This window comes from Panulirus ornatus, chromosome 58 (genome assembly GCF_036320965.1).
Source record: "Panulirus ornatus isolate Po-2019 chromosome 58, ASM3632096v1, whole genome shotgun sequence".
NCBI lineage: Eukaryota > Metazoa > Arthropoda > Malacostraca > Decapoda > Palinuridae > Panulirus > Panulirus ornatus.
The window spans coordinates 6,086,892-6,103,577 of record NC_092281.1 but is presented as its reverse complement, the minus strand read 5'-3'; the positions used below and the strand labels follow the sequence as shown (position 1 = coordinate 6,103,577).

Below are 16,686 nucleotides of genomic sequence, written 5' to 3'. Positions count from 1 at the left end.
TGAAATTCGGCAGGAGTTAAGACACTTTTATTTAACTTTTTTCTCTATATGTTGCGCTACATGTTTCACGGAGACAATCCACCTCATCAGGTGCAAAGAATTCATAAAGTATTTAAATCCCAACACCAACACATAGATTCGTAGTCCGACTTGTTACTGCCATGCCGAAGTAAACACTGACCTGACCGTTGAAGGGAAAATGGGGAGGGTATAGAGTGCCTTGTGGTTAAGAGGGGTTGAGTGGGGAAGGTTGACCAGGGTAACGAAACGTGTGTTCAACTACTTATGTTATCTTGTCTTGATCATTTTTTCATGAATAATTGCTTGATAATAGGATGTGCTTTAAAGTTCCTGGTTACATATCAAAGTTCCTAGTAACAGCAATGAAGAGAGACTTAGTAACGCTACCAGTAGCATAATCAGATGTTGGGTACAATGTGAATCATTACTAACTACATCAAACCAACTCACACCATTAGTACACATCCACCCTCCTCCGCACAACCTTATCTATAACCCATGCCTTGCATCCATATAATACTGTTGGGACTACTATCAATTGACACACCTATTTTTTCCCTCCTAGATAATGTTTTCTCTTTCCACATATTCTTCAGTTCTTCCAGAACTTTGCCCTCTCACTCACCCATCCTGTGACTTGGTATGAGTGTTTGCTGTACTGTAAGCGAATGTTACTAGGAATATCAGTGGGTGGACATGTGAGAGACCTCGTAAATGATACTTATATCACTTTGTAAGAAAATATAATTCTAAACCTGAAAATGGTGTGATAGTCTTGTAAATCCATAAAGAACATTCATCACATATGCCATAAATATTACATTCCAGAGAAAAATAATGATTTGTTGTGTACATGTGTGTGTGCTTAATGTCTTGATGTGTGTATGTGTTTAATTTTCTTTGCATCTAAAACATGGAAGATGTAATCCGGAAGCTCACGACAGACCTCAGCTGGTTGCTGGAGGCGCATCACCATTCCTGAAACCCGCCATCGAGACCTTCCTCTCTTCACTCTTTTGACCCTGTTTCCTTCACACACTGAAAATCTATTTTGTAATAAGTTTTGCAAGAATTTCCCCGTCACCCAACTTTCCCCATCATGGTTAGCGGTATATATACCTCCACTACGGCAGGTGCCCACCATCCTCATCCGATCCTCACACCGACAACATGAAGTTTGTGAGTAGCGACGAGATTCAGTGCTGGACACAGCAATATCTTCGTTTCAGTGTTGATGGTGTTCGATCAGGCGGTATCTAGTTTCTCATGTGTTCCTGTAACGCTGGATACCCAAGACTTGGGTAGATAAGCTTATATATTTCTTATTTCATTGATTTCTTTTTCTTAAACTGTCTTGTTGCGGCTAAACATTTATCTATGTAACACTTCTGCCTCTAACTTGATAGTTACCAGCAGCGAAAGCCATGGATTCAGTATTGTTCATTCAAATGTGTTGCACTAACTAGTCAGGAAGATACTGTCACTGTATTTCTGAACATATAATTTGAAGAAAAAAAAATAAGTGTATTCATATTGACAAAACAAAATAAGAAAGAATAAGTAAAATCTAAACAGTAGACATATCCACGAGCATTGCATAGCAAGCAATTAAATCCAGACAAGAAACAAAAATGTATGATATATCGAGGTATACTAATCCCTTCCTTCTGTCCGCCACATGGCTGTAGATCCTCCTAGTTTGCTTGGTCGCCTCAGTCGCCGCCGCCCCTCAGCATTCTGAAAAGGACGCTACAATCATTGTGGACGAGCGTGAGGATCTTGGGGACGGCAACTTCAACTACCGGTACGAAACGAGCAACAAAATCTACGAGTCGAGGACAGGCACGCCAGGTGTCGCGGGTCAGAGCAACATGGACGGCGTCATCTCGTAAGCTCGTTTACTTGTGTCGTCTTGGATTACATGACCATTTCAAACATTAGTTCCGTATGATTTCATACATTCGTGTGGCAGCGGAAACCCGGTGACTGGAATCTTAGATATTTTTTTCCTCCCTCAGGTTTGTGTTCCCTGACGGAACTCCAGCTGAACTGTCTTTCGTCGCCAATGACCATGGCTTCCAGCCCTCCTCCAACCTTCTACCCACGCCCCATCCTTTCCCGGACTTTGTCTACGAACAGTTGCGCGTCGCTGAGGAGCAGCGCAGCAGGGGCTAACTTGAAAATAAAGACGTGGCATCCTAACCCTCAAGATATATTGCCCATCGACATTCCTGTAAATACTGGATTTCCTGCCACAGCTTCTGGGCTTCCTCCAGCACGCCACGCTCCTCCCCACATTACTGTTAATACACATTAGAATTAAATATGTTATTTGCATTTTCTTTGTTTACGTAATCCAGTATATGTATATATATATATATATATATATATATATATATATATATATATATATATATATATATATATATATATATATATATATACCTCCTAAGTTATGTACGTAATATATGCACCAGCTCCTTGGATGACGCTAGGCCGACGGTCACCACTTGTACGCTGGAGCCTGGGTTGGCCGGCCCGTGAATGCGTCATGGTCACTAACGCTAACCACCAGCTACCCCGCGGAGGTGCACAACATCCTGACGTCATCCTACTATCTTAACTATACACGTTATCCGCATCAGTAGGTTAGACTCGGTAAGAATGGGATCATCAACAGTGATTGGAAATGTAACGGAAAACTTAAAAGCTTCACATTTTGATTTTTCCCCGAGAGTTTTCTCATATTCTTAGACAAAAGGTTTTCTTAGCTCAGCGATTCAACAAATGATGTCATGGAAAACAAACGGAAATACGTATAGGTAATCGAATGCTTTTCTGAGTAAGGAAACTTCGAAAATGTCATCCCTAGTCGGAGAGAGAGAGAGAGAGAGAGAGAGAGAGAGAGAGAGAGAGAGAGAGAGAGAGAGAGAGAGAGAGAGAGAGAGAGAGAGAGAGATGTTGGTGCACACATTCATTCAAGCACATAAAAGTAGACATTGATACCAGAGCGTAGATGTAGACAGAGATACCACGATGTAAACAGTGATATAATCACATCATTATACATGGAGATATTATTGTAACATAGTCGTATAGACTTATGGTAACATTGGTGTAGAGCCATATAGAGAACGTAGATGTAGATTATTAATTTGCTCCAATGAAGGTGTACAGACATACGACACCAAAATGTAGACATCAAAATACCTTTAAGGTAGACATTATTGGTATGACATCATAAAAGCAAACACTAATAAGAAATCATAAATGCAGACACCAGTGGAGACATGTATACGAAAGTACGTTCTCTGTACGTATGCGAACAATGATAATTTAGAAAAGAAACAGCTGCTAGATGACAGAAAATCATTTTACAGTTGTGAGGATTAACAGCTACAGTGGTTTGCCTTCAACGTCGTATTTTCTTTGTCATACATATATCGAAATTTCTCTTAATTGTACGAGTAGGTACGCCTGCATGGTGGCTGCAACAAGATCAGACACACATACTTGAAGAAATGTTTCATGTTATACGAAAACCAGCCGTCCTAGGTTCAAGTTTCTTTCAGGACAGTTCAGTACTGTGGTTTACTAAGGTCAACCTTTGAAACATGGTGTCAGGAGTGGGATCCCAGAAAAAAAAAAAACAGCAAAAGTCTGGGATCCAGGGACAACCAAGGTATGACTGGAGTCTGCAGGTCACAACCAGCTGATCAAATGTACATGACTGGATGTTCTGAAAGCCGTGTCTAGCTAATAGTTATATTCAGAGATAACATGGCCCTGAATTTGCAGCCCCCTCCACCCCCAGAATTGAGTACTGGTACTGGTATTGCAGCCAACTGGAGAAATTTGAGGAGTCTTTGGAGCATTGTGGAATAGCATTGGGCCTTGAAAAAGAGAAAGACAGATGGAGAGTAGCTGTATTCATGTATGTAGTTGGGGAAACTGAAGGGGAGAAATATAATTCATTCAGTTGGAGTGATCCTGAAGACAAGCACAAAATTGACAAAGTGCTTGAGAAATGTGAGGAGAACTGCAAGCCAAGAAGTAACATAATAACCGAGAGATACAAATTCTTGAACAAGAAACAAGAGTGAAGTGAGACATGCGATCAGTATATAACACAGCTGAGGATCTTAGCAAAATCCTGCAAATATCATGACGCAGAAGGAAAGATAAGGTACACAGCAAACAGACACACGAAACTGAGCTACAGGATTATAGATTTTGTGGGTATGATCACAAGATGAGGATGTGTCCAGCATTTGGAAAGACTTGTGCCAATTGTGGTAAACAATTATTTTGCCAAGCAGTGTTAATAATAAAAATTACAGAGTAAGGTCACAAGTGTAGAAAATTATGATGTAGATAGCCAAGATGAAATTCAAAGTGTTTGTGTACAAAAGGAACTGGTAGGAAGCATTAGGAAGCCAAAATATGAAAATCAATATGAGAAATGATGATAAACAAAAACACTATAACTTTTCAAATTGATTTGGAGGCGACTTGCAATGTGATATCAGTGAAGGACCTAACACGTGTTGGTGGCACAGTAGGAGTTACCAGATCAACAGATGCTGTAAAATTGCAAATGTTTGATAAAAATATCTTTCATGCTATGGATACAACAGTTCTTAATTGGGAAAGAGGTAGAGTGCATCATAAGATTAGGTTTTATGTTGTGAAAAAATATGTCTATTCAGTCATAAGTATGATTGATGAGACAGTGGACACAAGAAACCGAAGACATGAAAGTAAAACAAATGAAAATGCTACCTCCAGTGGAGATGATAGTATGCGTGTACTGAGTAGTGCAGGAAGGAAGATGTAGCATCATAGCTATTGGAACCAGGTGGCCTGCAGCAAACATCCCGAGGCAGCACATTGAAGAAGTCAAGATACCTGGATGACTATGTTTTGTAAAGCCAACCTAGGTAACCTAAGTTAGGAAAGAATGTTTTCTCTCAGATTTATCATATGGGTTTTATGTGTCTTTATCTTTTTTTATATTGATCATGTTCTAAAAGAGGTGCACTGTTTTTTGTCGGGCAAATATTCGTAAACTTTAAAGAAAAGGAGATGTAATAATATTCAGAGAATATTGTTTAAACTTTATGAAAATTTGGCATGTTATTGTCTGTGTTTCTGGTATCTGAATATGTTAAGTAAAGGAGTGTAGTTATTATGTTGATGCTGTTTTGTTTTATAAACTCTTTGGAGACATCAGACAATATCAATGATGCGAGAGGCAACTGGGCGCCCAGAGTTAACACGGACCGAGACTGACTCCCAGAAGTCGGTTAGACATTCTTTGAGTGTAGCTCCACTACTTCCTCAAATATACAGTGGAAAGCCCAGTATTGTGTTTTATCAAGGCCAACCCTTGAAACACAAACATTTGAATTTCTTCTGTTAGAGCTATAGCAGTTTAGAAGAAGAGTTATCAACATATGTTTAAGTTATTTCTTGATTCTCAAAGCTCATTAGCACGGACAAAGTATTTATTCTTTTTTGAATGTTCCCAATAGATGTAGACACCTGTGAAAATGTTTGTTATCAAGTAGACTATATCTTTGCAATAGGTGTGCATAAGAATAGGTTTTGAGCACTCCTACCCCGATGGATATTGTATCTAATGAAGGAACAATGCGTAAGATCTTTTCACTTTTTTTCCGGATGGAGAATAATGAAAAGGAATACGTTGGTTGCAGCTACTTTATTATAGATTGAACACATGTATTACATTGTGCCCTGTGATCTAGGATGTCGGCTGATGATCCAAAGCTGTAGTCCTTATCTATTTACATAACGAGGAATAGCCTTGTACAGTAGTTAGGTTAGATTGTCCTAGGTCTGTCCCATTTGAGTAGGCTGTGATGCGTCCTTGAGTTGCTGAAATGGAGTCGAAGCCGCACTTGTGGATGAGCTGGAGGGTCTAACATAGGGAATCTACTTGAAAAATGTTTCGGGGTATTAGTGTACAGAAGGCAACGTGCACTTGTTAGTATACCGGACGTATGTAAATGTCGTCAACGGTTGCCTGAAATGTAATTTGGATGAGACATTGAAGGAAAAGCTGAAAAAGCAGAGTTGCCTCTCTGACAGACTTCAAATCATGGAAGATCTTAGTGCAGAGGGAAAGATTTCAGGAACCTTCGTTTTGATTTGTTGTGACACATCAGTTCGTGGTGTGTCTTCGATGAGTATGAAGGATGACGCCACTCTAAGAAAAGCTTCACTTGTACCCAGACCATCCCAGGACAGGTGCTCAGCGGTAGTCGTACATAGGTTATCATCTACCCAGGAGGGTTCGTAAGCTTCAGAAGGAGATTTATTATCCGCTAATTACGAATCCTTGTTCGTCCCAAGTAACACCTTCTGAGCGCAACTTGTCGGTCAGAGCGATGAGTTCCAGGGCGTGAGGTGGTGGAGGGGGAGCAGTAGGGATGTAGGGGCTCTCGGCGTTGTGGCCGTTCTCATCAGCGACGTAGGTAACCACAACTTGGTTGCCGTCAGGAAGAATATAGCTGGGAGGAAAAACAAAACATTTTAGATTTGGTAACCATACACTGTCCATAATAATTTGCTCCATAATTTGACTGTTCTGAAGTGTAGAAATGAGGGAGGGCAATTGTCAACGTGGTTAGTGTTTGACTTACCTGAAGCTTCCCCGAAAGTTGCTCTGGCCATTTGAGCCTGGGGTGCCAACCCTTTCTTCATTGATTCCATTGGTGGTTTCGAATCTATAGTTAAAGTTGCCATCTCCCTGGTCGACTCGCTCGTCAACCACGGTCTCAGCGAGGTGGTCAGGGTTCTGGGGAGCAGCGGCGGCCACAGCCACAAGGCAAAGCAAGATTGCCTGCAGTCAACAGCAAAGAAGGTTATCAGTAATGTTTATCATTACACTGCTTGCTGCTCCGGTACACCGTTTTGTTGGAGTAAACAATGAAGTGTATATATATATATATACATTGCTACTGAATACTTGTGCTTTGATTTATCTTGCATGATATACCTCTAACTATCCTACAAACAATGACAATTACCTTCTCGTTTTTGTACAAATTTGTTTATAGTAAGACATGCAAACAGAAACACAGACAACATTTTCAACACGGAGATAATATGACATCCACTAGCAGTCATTCTCAACTCTCTCTCTCTCTCTCTCTCTCTCTCTCTCTCTCTCTCTCTCTCTCTCTCTCTCTCTCTCTCTCTCTCTCTCTCTCTCTCTCTCTCACACAGTTCATGAGCAAAGACCTTGTACCAGCACAACCTGGAGTGGTGATAGCATGAGGCTGGCGATTATATTCGATCCTGTTTTTCAGTATCGTAACAGGTGTTTCACTAATGATGTAGAGATTCCTAAATGCAACGACACAAACAGATTTTTTTCTCGTAAATTAGGGGAAATCACACCGGAGCTAAGGTACAAAAACTCTAGCCCTGTGACTTATCTGGAAACCCTAAGCTTGCAAGATGAACGCCACCAACACTTCAGGTTAAGTGTCGAGATGAGTGGACCAGTCACTACTTACGAGCTTCATGTTGTCAGTGTGAGGATCAGCTGAGGATGTCTGCACACTGCTGGAGACCAGCTTATATACCCCAGCCTGGGTCGGGACAGGTCGGTGGTGGGGAGGAGAGTTGAGCTTGTGGTGAAGGGAAGCAATGTGCTTGCGGGGGTAGAGGGGGAGGAGGGAGGGTGAGGGTTTGGAGTTATCATGCGCCTGCCTGCAGTGAGTGGCCGAGAAAACTGGTCCTGTGACTGTCTTTATGACTGTTATAGGTCATGGAAACATTTCATTTGCAGAAAGTTTACAACATTTTTCAGTGTGTGGAATGTCTACGATGTTGTTTGTATGTTCCACAAAGATCTCATTGTAAGAATAGTAACAGCAAGCGTAGAAAACGTATCCAGGTGTTACTTCTTGCCAAGGTTCATATGATTTCTGAGCAAGTTTTCTCTTGATGTATGCTCATGTCCCACTACACTAAGTTTGGTTCGCCACATGTGCATAAAGAAATGACGTGTGAATCATATCCGTCTCATATGTGCAGTATGAAGTATGCTCTTGAGGAAATAAGTGTTGCTCTCTTTATGACAATTCATTTCTTGGAACGAAGCCCCTCTCTCGTCCCTCTCTCTCGTTTCTCTTTGTCGTCCCTCTCCGTCGTCCCTCTCTGTCGTCCTCTCTGTCGTCCCTCTTTGTCGTCCTCTCTGTCGTCCTCTCTGTCGTCTCTCTCTGTCAATCAAACTTACTCGTCCCCTAAGAAATCCATTTTTTGTTTTAGGTAAGATTTGGAAGTCCTTTTCTTCTGTGGATTCACCACTTAGGCGTGTAGTAACTGATGGCGCTTGTGTACCTCACTGGTACTACCACAGTACGGGCTAGTACTACCACAATAAGGATGAAACCCTTTAAAGGGAACAATAATTCTCCCTTAAGGTATTTAAGATGACATGACCCACGTTAGTGGGTCATTCCCCTCTATACTCTCTCTCTCTCTCTCTCTCTCTCTCTCTCTCTCTCTCTCTCTCTCTCTCTCTCTCTCTCTCTCTCTCTCTCTCTCTCTCTCTCTCTCTCTCTCTCTCTCGTTGCATCAAGAATGTTTCTGAGCTATGACACTGGGAGTTAATCTCTGCTTAAAAGATGATCTTCAGACAAAGAGATGATTCCGACACACAGCACCAACTGGTTTTCTAATCAAATAGAATAATAAAGAATCAAACTATGCTTTCAGTTTAGTGTGCTAATGGTAGAGTTTGGACATATTTTCAGTTATCAGTATGAGTACTATAGTATTTTTCCATCAGCGATAGTTACCAAGTTACTGAACTATCACTGAACCACTTGCCAATGATTCGAAAGTTATATCAACGATTCTTAATAATGATAATCATAGGGATCCATCAAAAACGAAAGTTCCCAAAGTCTTTCATTTATGGCATGATATGGTGAACAGACACCTATAGTCACGTGATTTCCATTAACAAGGGTTTTGGAAACTTTGCCATATGGGTCAAGTGAGGTCACGCAGGTCAGCCTAGGTTACCCGTTAGAGCAGGTTCTCTACCTGTCCCGTCTGTTACCTCATGTTCTTTGTAACCTTGATCATGTCGTGAGAAATACTTGAAAGTTTGACACTTATTATTTCTCCTTTCCTTTTCATACCCAACAGTTAATACACACACACACACACACACACACACAAACATATATATATATATATATATATATATATATATATATATATATATATATATATATATATATATATATATATATATATATATATATATATATATATATATATATATATATATATATATATATATATATATATATATATATATGATACTGTGTCACTTTGTTAATATATGTACATATACTTGATAGTGAAATCACTATGATACTTTCGACTTTATCATTAATTTATATGCATTTACACAAAAGTTTAGATTGTATGCAGGCAAGAAAGATTTGTAAGGAATATATGAAATTATCGGATATCAAATCGGGCGGGCTGTCCTTATGCAAGTATTTCCTTTGAACAAATATAGATTTCCAGCCAACAGCCAAATATTATTGAGAGAAACTGGTTTCTTCCTCCTAACATTCTTTTTTTTCTTGTTCTTCTTCTGTGTCAGGTTATGTATATTATACCGACTCTTACCACATTAAATAATCTCTTGTGACTGACCTAATCTTGTAATCTCCTGACAACCACCACAACTTCATGGAATAAAGACAAATATTTTTTTTCTCAGTTGAAAATAGAAATGGTTTCATGTGTGGGTCGGAGTCTCCCAGAAGGCAGTTCATTACAACTGCTGATGGAAAACGTTTAGGTCATTATAAAAGGAGTTCACTTGCGTGTGTATGATCGTGAGAGCCTTCAGCACTTGGTAATAACTGAACATGCTGATACAAGAAGGTTATTGATTTTTGTGAAATTCGTATGATAAGCAACTGTGATGTGCTGAATATCCTGAAGTTCTGAGAAACATGCAGTCACATGCAAAGTCCACATTTCATTACCTTGTACAGCTTGTGTCCCTCCCTCCCTGGCATGAGAGAGAGTGAGAGAGAGAAAAAAAGAAAACACCCACGTATTCTCTACGTGTCGTAAGATGCGTCTTGATGGGGTGGGAGCGGTGGCTGAGAACCTACCCCTTTTTGTCTTTCAATTTTTAAAAGTTGGAATAGAAGTAGTAGCCAAGAGGGGAGTGCTCATCCTCCCCGAAGGCTCTGGCTGGGGGTGTCTGAATAAACATGGAAGTAACCAAGATAAGAAAAAGGGAGATTAAGGCATACATGGGACAGAATTAAATGCAGCAATGTATTATAAAGGGGACAACATACTGTCAGTGAGCTGAACGAGGGCATATGAAGCAACCAAGAGAAACCACGAATTCCATGGGCACATGTGCACACGGGGCTCTCGTTTCGGTGCATTTTGCATGACATGTTAGGTTAGGTTGAATTGTCACCATCCATTTCGATGTTCCTTAGAGCATCACGTATATGCAGTCCAGAATTCATCGATGAATTTGAGAAGATATATTCCATTGGATCGGAAAATTCTGTGGGCTGTGTTTACAGAATATGTTGTAAAAGCTGTAATATGTTTTATGTTGGGCAAACTGGTATGGATCTTTATTTTTGACTTAAGCAAAATAAACACAGTATAAGAACAGAACAAGAATCAAATGCTTTGCTTCATCATGTTAGAAATTATGACCATTGTATTGACTAAAGTAACCCTGATTCAGTTATTAACCATTACTCCTTTACGAAGAAAAATATTGAATCTTCTATTATTGAATGCACATAGAAATTGTAACGTTAATATAAGTAAAGATCTGAATAAAGTGGATAACTTTGTCGTAAGAAAAACTTATAAACACTTCCCTTTCCAGTCCACATAATAAAGATTCTATGGCTGGCATGATGCCAGGCACGAGCACCACCAACCCGCATACCACCATCCGGTAACGCTTGTTTACCAGTGGCGTCTTAGCTACGTCTCTTCCTTGTGTATCAACTGACTGTTCTACGTTTTTCCTATCATTCTTGTATAACTTCCCTGACGATGTGATCCTTACACGAAAGTGCACTTGGGAACTTGTGTTTCATATTCCTTGTGGTCTTATGCATATATATATATATATATATATATATATATATATATATATATATATATATATATATATATATATATATATATATATATATATATATATATATATGTATATATATATATATATATATATTTATATATATATATATATATATATATATATATTTATATATATATATATATATATATATATATATATATATATATATATATATATATATATATATATATATATATATATATATATATATATATATATATATATATATATATATATATATATTCAATGTCAGGAAAGTGACACGAGAGATTTTATCACATGACTGCAGCGACTTTAGGGAAAGGCGAGGTCAGCCAGGTTGTTTGAAGCATGGGATAATCTAGTACATTCACTGATCTGATGGTCGGCTGACGCAAAGACCTGATGTGAAGTTACCATTAAAGGTATTGATGAGGATCAGAGTCGGGTTTCTGAACATGTCTCTGGGTCATCCTGAAGGTCCAGGATGACCTAAACCCGAACATAACCTGAAAATGATTAGGTTTTGACACGAATATGACCTGAACATGAATGCAGTTTTTACTTGTTTTAGGTCCAGCCGCCTTAAATGCATGTATATGGAAAATCGTTTTAAATCTCAGATTGTTCTTTCGTGTTTTGTCTATCATAAGCTTCTCTTTATTTTCTGTATATATATTTTGTATTTAGGTTATAGCTCGTACAATTGTCATGACATTGTTAATACTATCACTTGTAGTGTTTTCCCTTACTTTTCATGTTCTGTGTACTGTAGTTTATATATATATATATATATATATATATATATATATATATATATATATATATATATATATATATATATATATATATATATATATATATATATATATATATATATATATATATATATATATATGTCAGAAAATTATCACCTTGACATGTTTTGTTTTAACCATTACATATGCATTGCTTACTAGCTTTCATTCTTAACTTTTCCTTAAGGTTATTACTATTTGCAAGGTAAAATATCAAATTCCTTATTTCATATCTTGTTTTTAATGAAACATGATTTACAACATCACAATATTTCACAGAAGCAATGGACATCATCAGGTGAAGTAAACAAGCTGGAAAGCACAGTAAAAAAGATACACATTTTTGAGTTTATATCTTGAAATTCTCAGGCAATATGACAGATAAGGTGATGGCGTGGCCTTCGTAAAGTCGGCTCAAGGAGCCGTGAACAGCGCAGGTTCAGGGAACGAGGCGGGGCATGGGAATAAGACCATCTGAGGTGTTTCTCTGTCAGACACTCGATGTAGGAGGGGAGAATTAGCCTCTCCCAGCGGCCCTCTACAATACGATGGAGATACGTTGGCAGCATTTGCTTCTATCTTACCCTCAGAAATTATTGTGTAAACCAATTACATATTCAGTGATTATTTTGCTCAACAGACTTTTCCAGTAGGTAATATTATATCTGGTTCTGGTATCTCAGATATTGCTGTGATCAACTAATGGATTTATGATTTAAGAATCAGAAATTTCACTATCAACATTTGGTTGAAACAGCAGAAATAATTGTATTTTCTCGAGGAACTGTAAATTTCTGTATACAATTAACTTAGTTCATTTCAGATGACTTGCTTTAGTTAATCTTTTTTTTCCTTGAAGCAATCACTAGCAACTAGCCTGCCACTGGTCAGTAGGACGAGAAAATGGAATTCATTACACAAAAAAATAGAACACTTCACTTGTTTACTGTATTGTGCCCAGGAGTCGGGGACGCTGGAGGCTGCTACAGAGCAGTGGTTGAGATGTGAATGAACACAGAGGCAGGTTAGGTAGGAGGCAGCAGAGAGACTGGGATTTTGGATCACCTTCCTCCCTCTCAGGTGAACTCATCAGAAGAGTGATGGTTGATCCTTGATTCGATACCGTATCATCCACATACGATCAAAACAAAGATATATTGGGAAAATATCTTAATACTAAGCAAGCATTTTATATACGTGTGGGTTGTAATGTTCATCTTATTGAAAGACGATATTGCCTCGGTCGTTGAGAGCTGCTGGCTGGACGGTCGTGGGTCCCAGTCGTCTTAGAGAGGCTCAACCCGATATCCACCCTCATCAGCGACGAAACTGAACTCAGCGACGGTGCCGTCTGGGTAGGGGATCCTGTTGAGAAGGATTATAGTCTGATGAAGACGATAGACATGTTCCTTAGTCGTATACCTTAACCATGATGGTTGTCATAACTGAGCAATGGTGTTAGATATTTAAGAGCAGAAATCTGTCCCAGATAAAGGGAATAATCTGTCCAACTAGTGAAGTATTCACAAGTAAGCATGTTATTAACCATTGCAATATTCATGTAAACAACTAATGCATCATTTTTGGTTTATATCATATAACAAATGGACTCAGTATCTACCTATTAATGTCAAGTATACTAACAGAAGGAGAAGGAACTATTTCACTACTGTGGTCTCCAATTTCTCGTGTTCCCTCATTTACTAAACCTTATAGGAATATCAGATTTACAGACATGTTAAGATCGCTTCGCCCTTCCTGTGCATCTTGATGTGGTATATTCATCAAAAGGGAATAACAGTACCTTAGTTTTAGTCAAATTCTATGAGGAAAGGAAAATGAATCTAGAACGAAAACGAAGAACGCCATACATCAACCAGTAGATCATACATACATACAGTCACAACTGTTGACGCAATGATGATCATACATCCTTACCTGGTATATTGTAAACAAGATGAGGGAGCTGCTTACCTGAAGGAACCCACCATGTTGCTCTGACCCTTGACGCCCGGGGTGCCCACCCTCTCCTCGTGGATATCGTTGCTGGTCTCGAACCTGTAGTAGAAGTTCCCGTCGCCGCTGTCTCTACGCTCGTCTACCAGGGTTACCGCGTCCCTGTCTGGCCTGGGAGCAGCGACAACCAAGGTCATCAGGCACGCCAGCACTACCTGACACACAACGTCAGAAAACAAAATACTGAGTATGTTCGACCCTCTTCATAACCCAGTGGTGATACAATTCGTGACATGATGTCAAAAGCTTTTCTTGACAGAGTGATCATAATACTAATGATTGAAGCATGACTAACACTGCACTACAACATTGCATTACAACACTGCACTACAACACTGCACTACAACACTGCACTACAACCTTAGATTTGTTCGTTAGTACAGAATAAAGAAAATCGACACCCAGTCATGCTCATACATGATCCACTGTTCCGAAAAGAATTCGCGCGCCTGAGGATGATAATAATGATAATAATAGTAATAATAATAATAATAATAATAATAATAATAATAATAAGAATGATGATGATAATGATAATAATATTAATGATAATAATGATAATGATATTAATGATAATAATGATAATGATAGTAATAATAATGATAATAGTGACCAGGTCAAGTATAGATACAGTAATAAGAACGTTCGCTTTGGTCCTTTAGTATTAAATTGTGTAATGCAGCATTACTTTTTTGTCACCGTATTGCTACGTCATTTACCAATCATAACAAATTTCAGTTATCGTATAGAACACAAAATCGCTATTACTGAAGATGAACACACGTGAGGGTACTTGACTGCAAAAGTGATATGGTTGTTTATATGAACAGTAGTCACTCACGAGCTTCATGTTGGCTCAGTAAGAAGGTTCGGTTAAGGCTGGTAGGCAGGTGCAACACACTGGCTATATATGTACACCTCACCAAGGACACATCAATTTGGTGGCCGCAATTTATCATTGTTATTATCATTTTTTTGTGGGGAAAACGAAGCGAAGACGGGAAATGAACAATTGTCTTTGCACGTCAGCATCTGACGTTACTGGTGACCGAGGGATGTGAAACTCAGATAAACAACAACAAAAATATTTCCCAACAGCACACAGCGTTGCTGGCATAGTGTGTGTGTGTGTGTGTGTGTGTGTGTGTGTGTGTGTGTGTGTGTGTGTGTGTGTGTGTGTGTGTGTGTGTGTGTGTGTGTGTGTGTGTGTATGGAGAGACTGAGCGACTATGATCCTTAACTATATCCAAAATTCTATATCCGAGATAAGAATTCTATCTTGGCTACACATAGATATACATGTTATAGATTTCCTCATGTGTCTGCGCGAGCGAGAGGAACATCAGATGTTCACATTGTGTGTCATCAAGTGTTTCCCTCCTCCTCCCGCACTGGCACACATCCAGGCAGGTTTGATTTAAGTCTAACTTCATTTTTTAAAGGATATTTCCTGGAAGTGTTATGAACCTCGGCGATGGCATGATCATTGTAAGTAATTCGTCAGCTCTCTAATATAGGGAGGCTGTGAACTATAATATAGGGAGGCTGTGAACTATAATATAGGGAGGCTGTGAACTATAATATAGGGAGGCTGTGAACTATAATATATGGAGGCTGTGAACTATGATATAGGGAGGCTGTGAACTATAATATAGGGAGGATGTGAACTATAATATAGGGAGGATGTGAACTATAATATAATGTCGACAACATCATTTCTGGTATGTTTATAACCATCTGCAGGATGACCCACCCATGTCTTTTGTGTATGACACATTGTCCAGTGGGATTTATGACCGAAGACGCGATGTATCCCTGGCGTGTGAACATTGTAGTACTATGGAACACTGGGAACTGGTGTGTGTAGGACTCATCAGGCGGCTCTGGTGTGCGCCTGAATACTGATGAGGGCGTAGAGGTGAGGACATGGGGTCGGCTCAGTAAGAGAGGAAGGGGGTCTCCTTCGGGGTAAAGATGAAACAAAACGGAACAATTTGTCTCATTCCAGAAAAATGGCATCATTCATTTTTATTTCATCAGTCATATATAAACTTGACAGTGCATCTATGTCACTTCTAATTCTGTGAAGAATTTGAATATTTTATCGTTAATTGCTCATTGATCAGTTGAACCCCAGACCGTCGAACGGATGTTTAATAATATTATGTAAGAATGATTTAGATGACGTTTCATAGTTAGTATCTCTGACGTCACTCATGCCATAGTTGTATGGAGGAAATACAGAATGATGCCATTGGACGTCACCCTAACCCAGATAACCTTAATCTTGCCCACCGTTACCCTAACTGATGTACCTCCTGCATGTGCACATTGTCAAATTGTTTGTTATTTCTTTTACCTCTTGTTACATACTCTATGCACATATTTTATGACGTTCATCGAAGAAATTAATGACCTTAACCTGATAATCATGACTATCATCATCAGTGACATACAAGTGATGTAGCAACTACAGCTGCACAGTTTTATTACCTATCTTTTGTCTTATTATCACAAGGCAGAAGCTGAGAAACATAGTGTACATGTATGACACAACTCTTGTATTACTATCGTATCAACTTGAGGCATGAACTACTGAGTGTACTGAGGGTGGTGGTTGTGGTGAGCACACAAGTCTTGGGGTTGCTGATTGTGACACGTCTCCGGCAGGTAATGGCAGGA

General features: G+C 39.1%; 3 protein-coding genes across 5 annotated transcripts in view; 1 reads left to right on the top strand and 2 right to left on the bottom strand.

Moving 5' to 3' along the window:
* LOC139766897 (cuticle protein AM1159-like) overlaps nt 1-7,649 on the bottom strand; it is an 80,226-nt gene extending 72,577 nt beyond the window's left edge. The window contains exons 1-3 of one of the 2 annotated variants that reach the window (XM_071695911.1): nt 7,566-7,649; nt 6,687-6,886; nt 5,729-6,554 (exon numbers count right to left, since the gene is read on the bottom strand). In XM_071695911.1, the coding sequence (XP_071552012.1) occupies nt 6,362-6,554; nt 6,687-6,886; nt 7,566-7,574 (402 nt within the window). In that variant the 5' untranslated portion in view covers nt 7,575-7,649 and the 3' untranslated portion in view covers nt 5,729-6,361. Of the gene's footprint in view, nt 1-5,728; nt 6,555-6,686; nt 6,887-7,565 lie in introns of those variants that run through there. The other variant, XM_071695913.1, reaches the window with a different exon arrangement.
* LOC139766898 (cuticle protein AM1159-like) overlaps nt 1,160-16,686 on the top strand; it is a 22,580-nt gene continuing 7,053 nt past the window's right edge. The window contains exons 1-3 of one of the 2 annotated variants that reach the window (XM_071695914.1): nt 1,161-1,200; nt 1,710-1,909; nt 2,040-2,352. In XM_071695914.1, the coding sequence (XP_071552015.1) occupies nt 1,192-1,200; nt 1,710-1,909; nt 2,040-2,196 (366 nt within the window). In that variant the 5' untranslated portion in view covers nt 1,161-1,191 and the 3' untranslated portion in view covers nt 2,197-2,352. Of the gene's footprint in view, nt 1,201-1,709; nt 1,910-2,039; nt 2,353-16,686 lie in introns of those variants that run through there. The other variant, XM_071695916.1, reaches the window with a different exon arrangement.
* LOC139766899 (cuticle protein AMP4-like) lies at nt 12,217-14,913 on the bottom strand. The gene is made up of 3 exons (XM_071695917.1): nt 14,846-14,913; nt 13,963-14,159; nt 12,217-13,353 (listed from the first exon to the last, which is right to left on the bottom strand). The coding sequence occupies exons 1-3, from the start codon at nt 14,852-14,854 to the stop codon at nt 13,275-13,277; spliced, it is 285 nt and encodes a 94-aa protein (XP_071552018.1). The 5' UTR covers nt 14,855-14,913; the 3' UTR covers nt 12,217-13,274.

Excerpts from the sequence above, each read along its gene's own strand:
- LOC139766899 (XM_071695917.1), bottom strand. Across the intron at positions 13,354-13,962 it reads AACATGGTGGGTTCCTTCAG|GATCCCCTACCCAGACGGCA; the intron begins GTAAGCAGCTCC and ends CCTTCTCAACAG.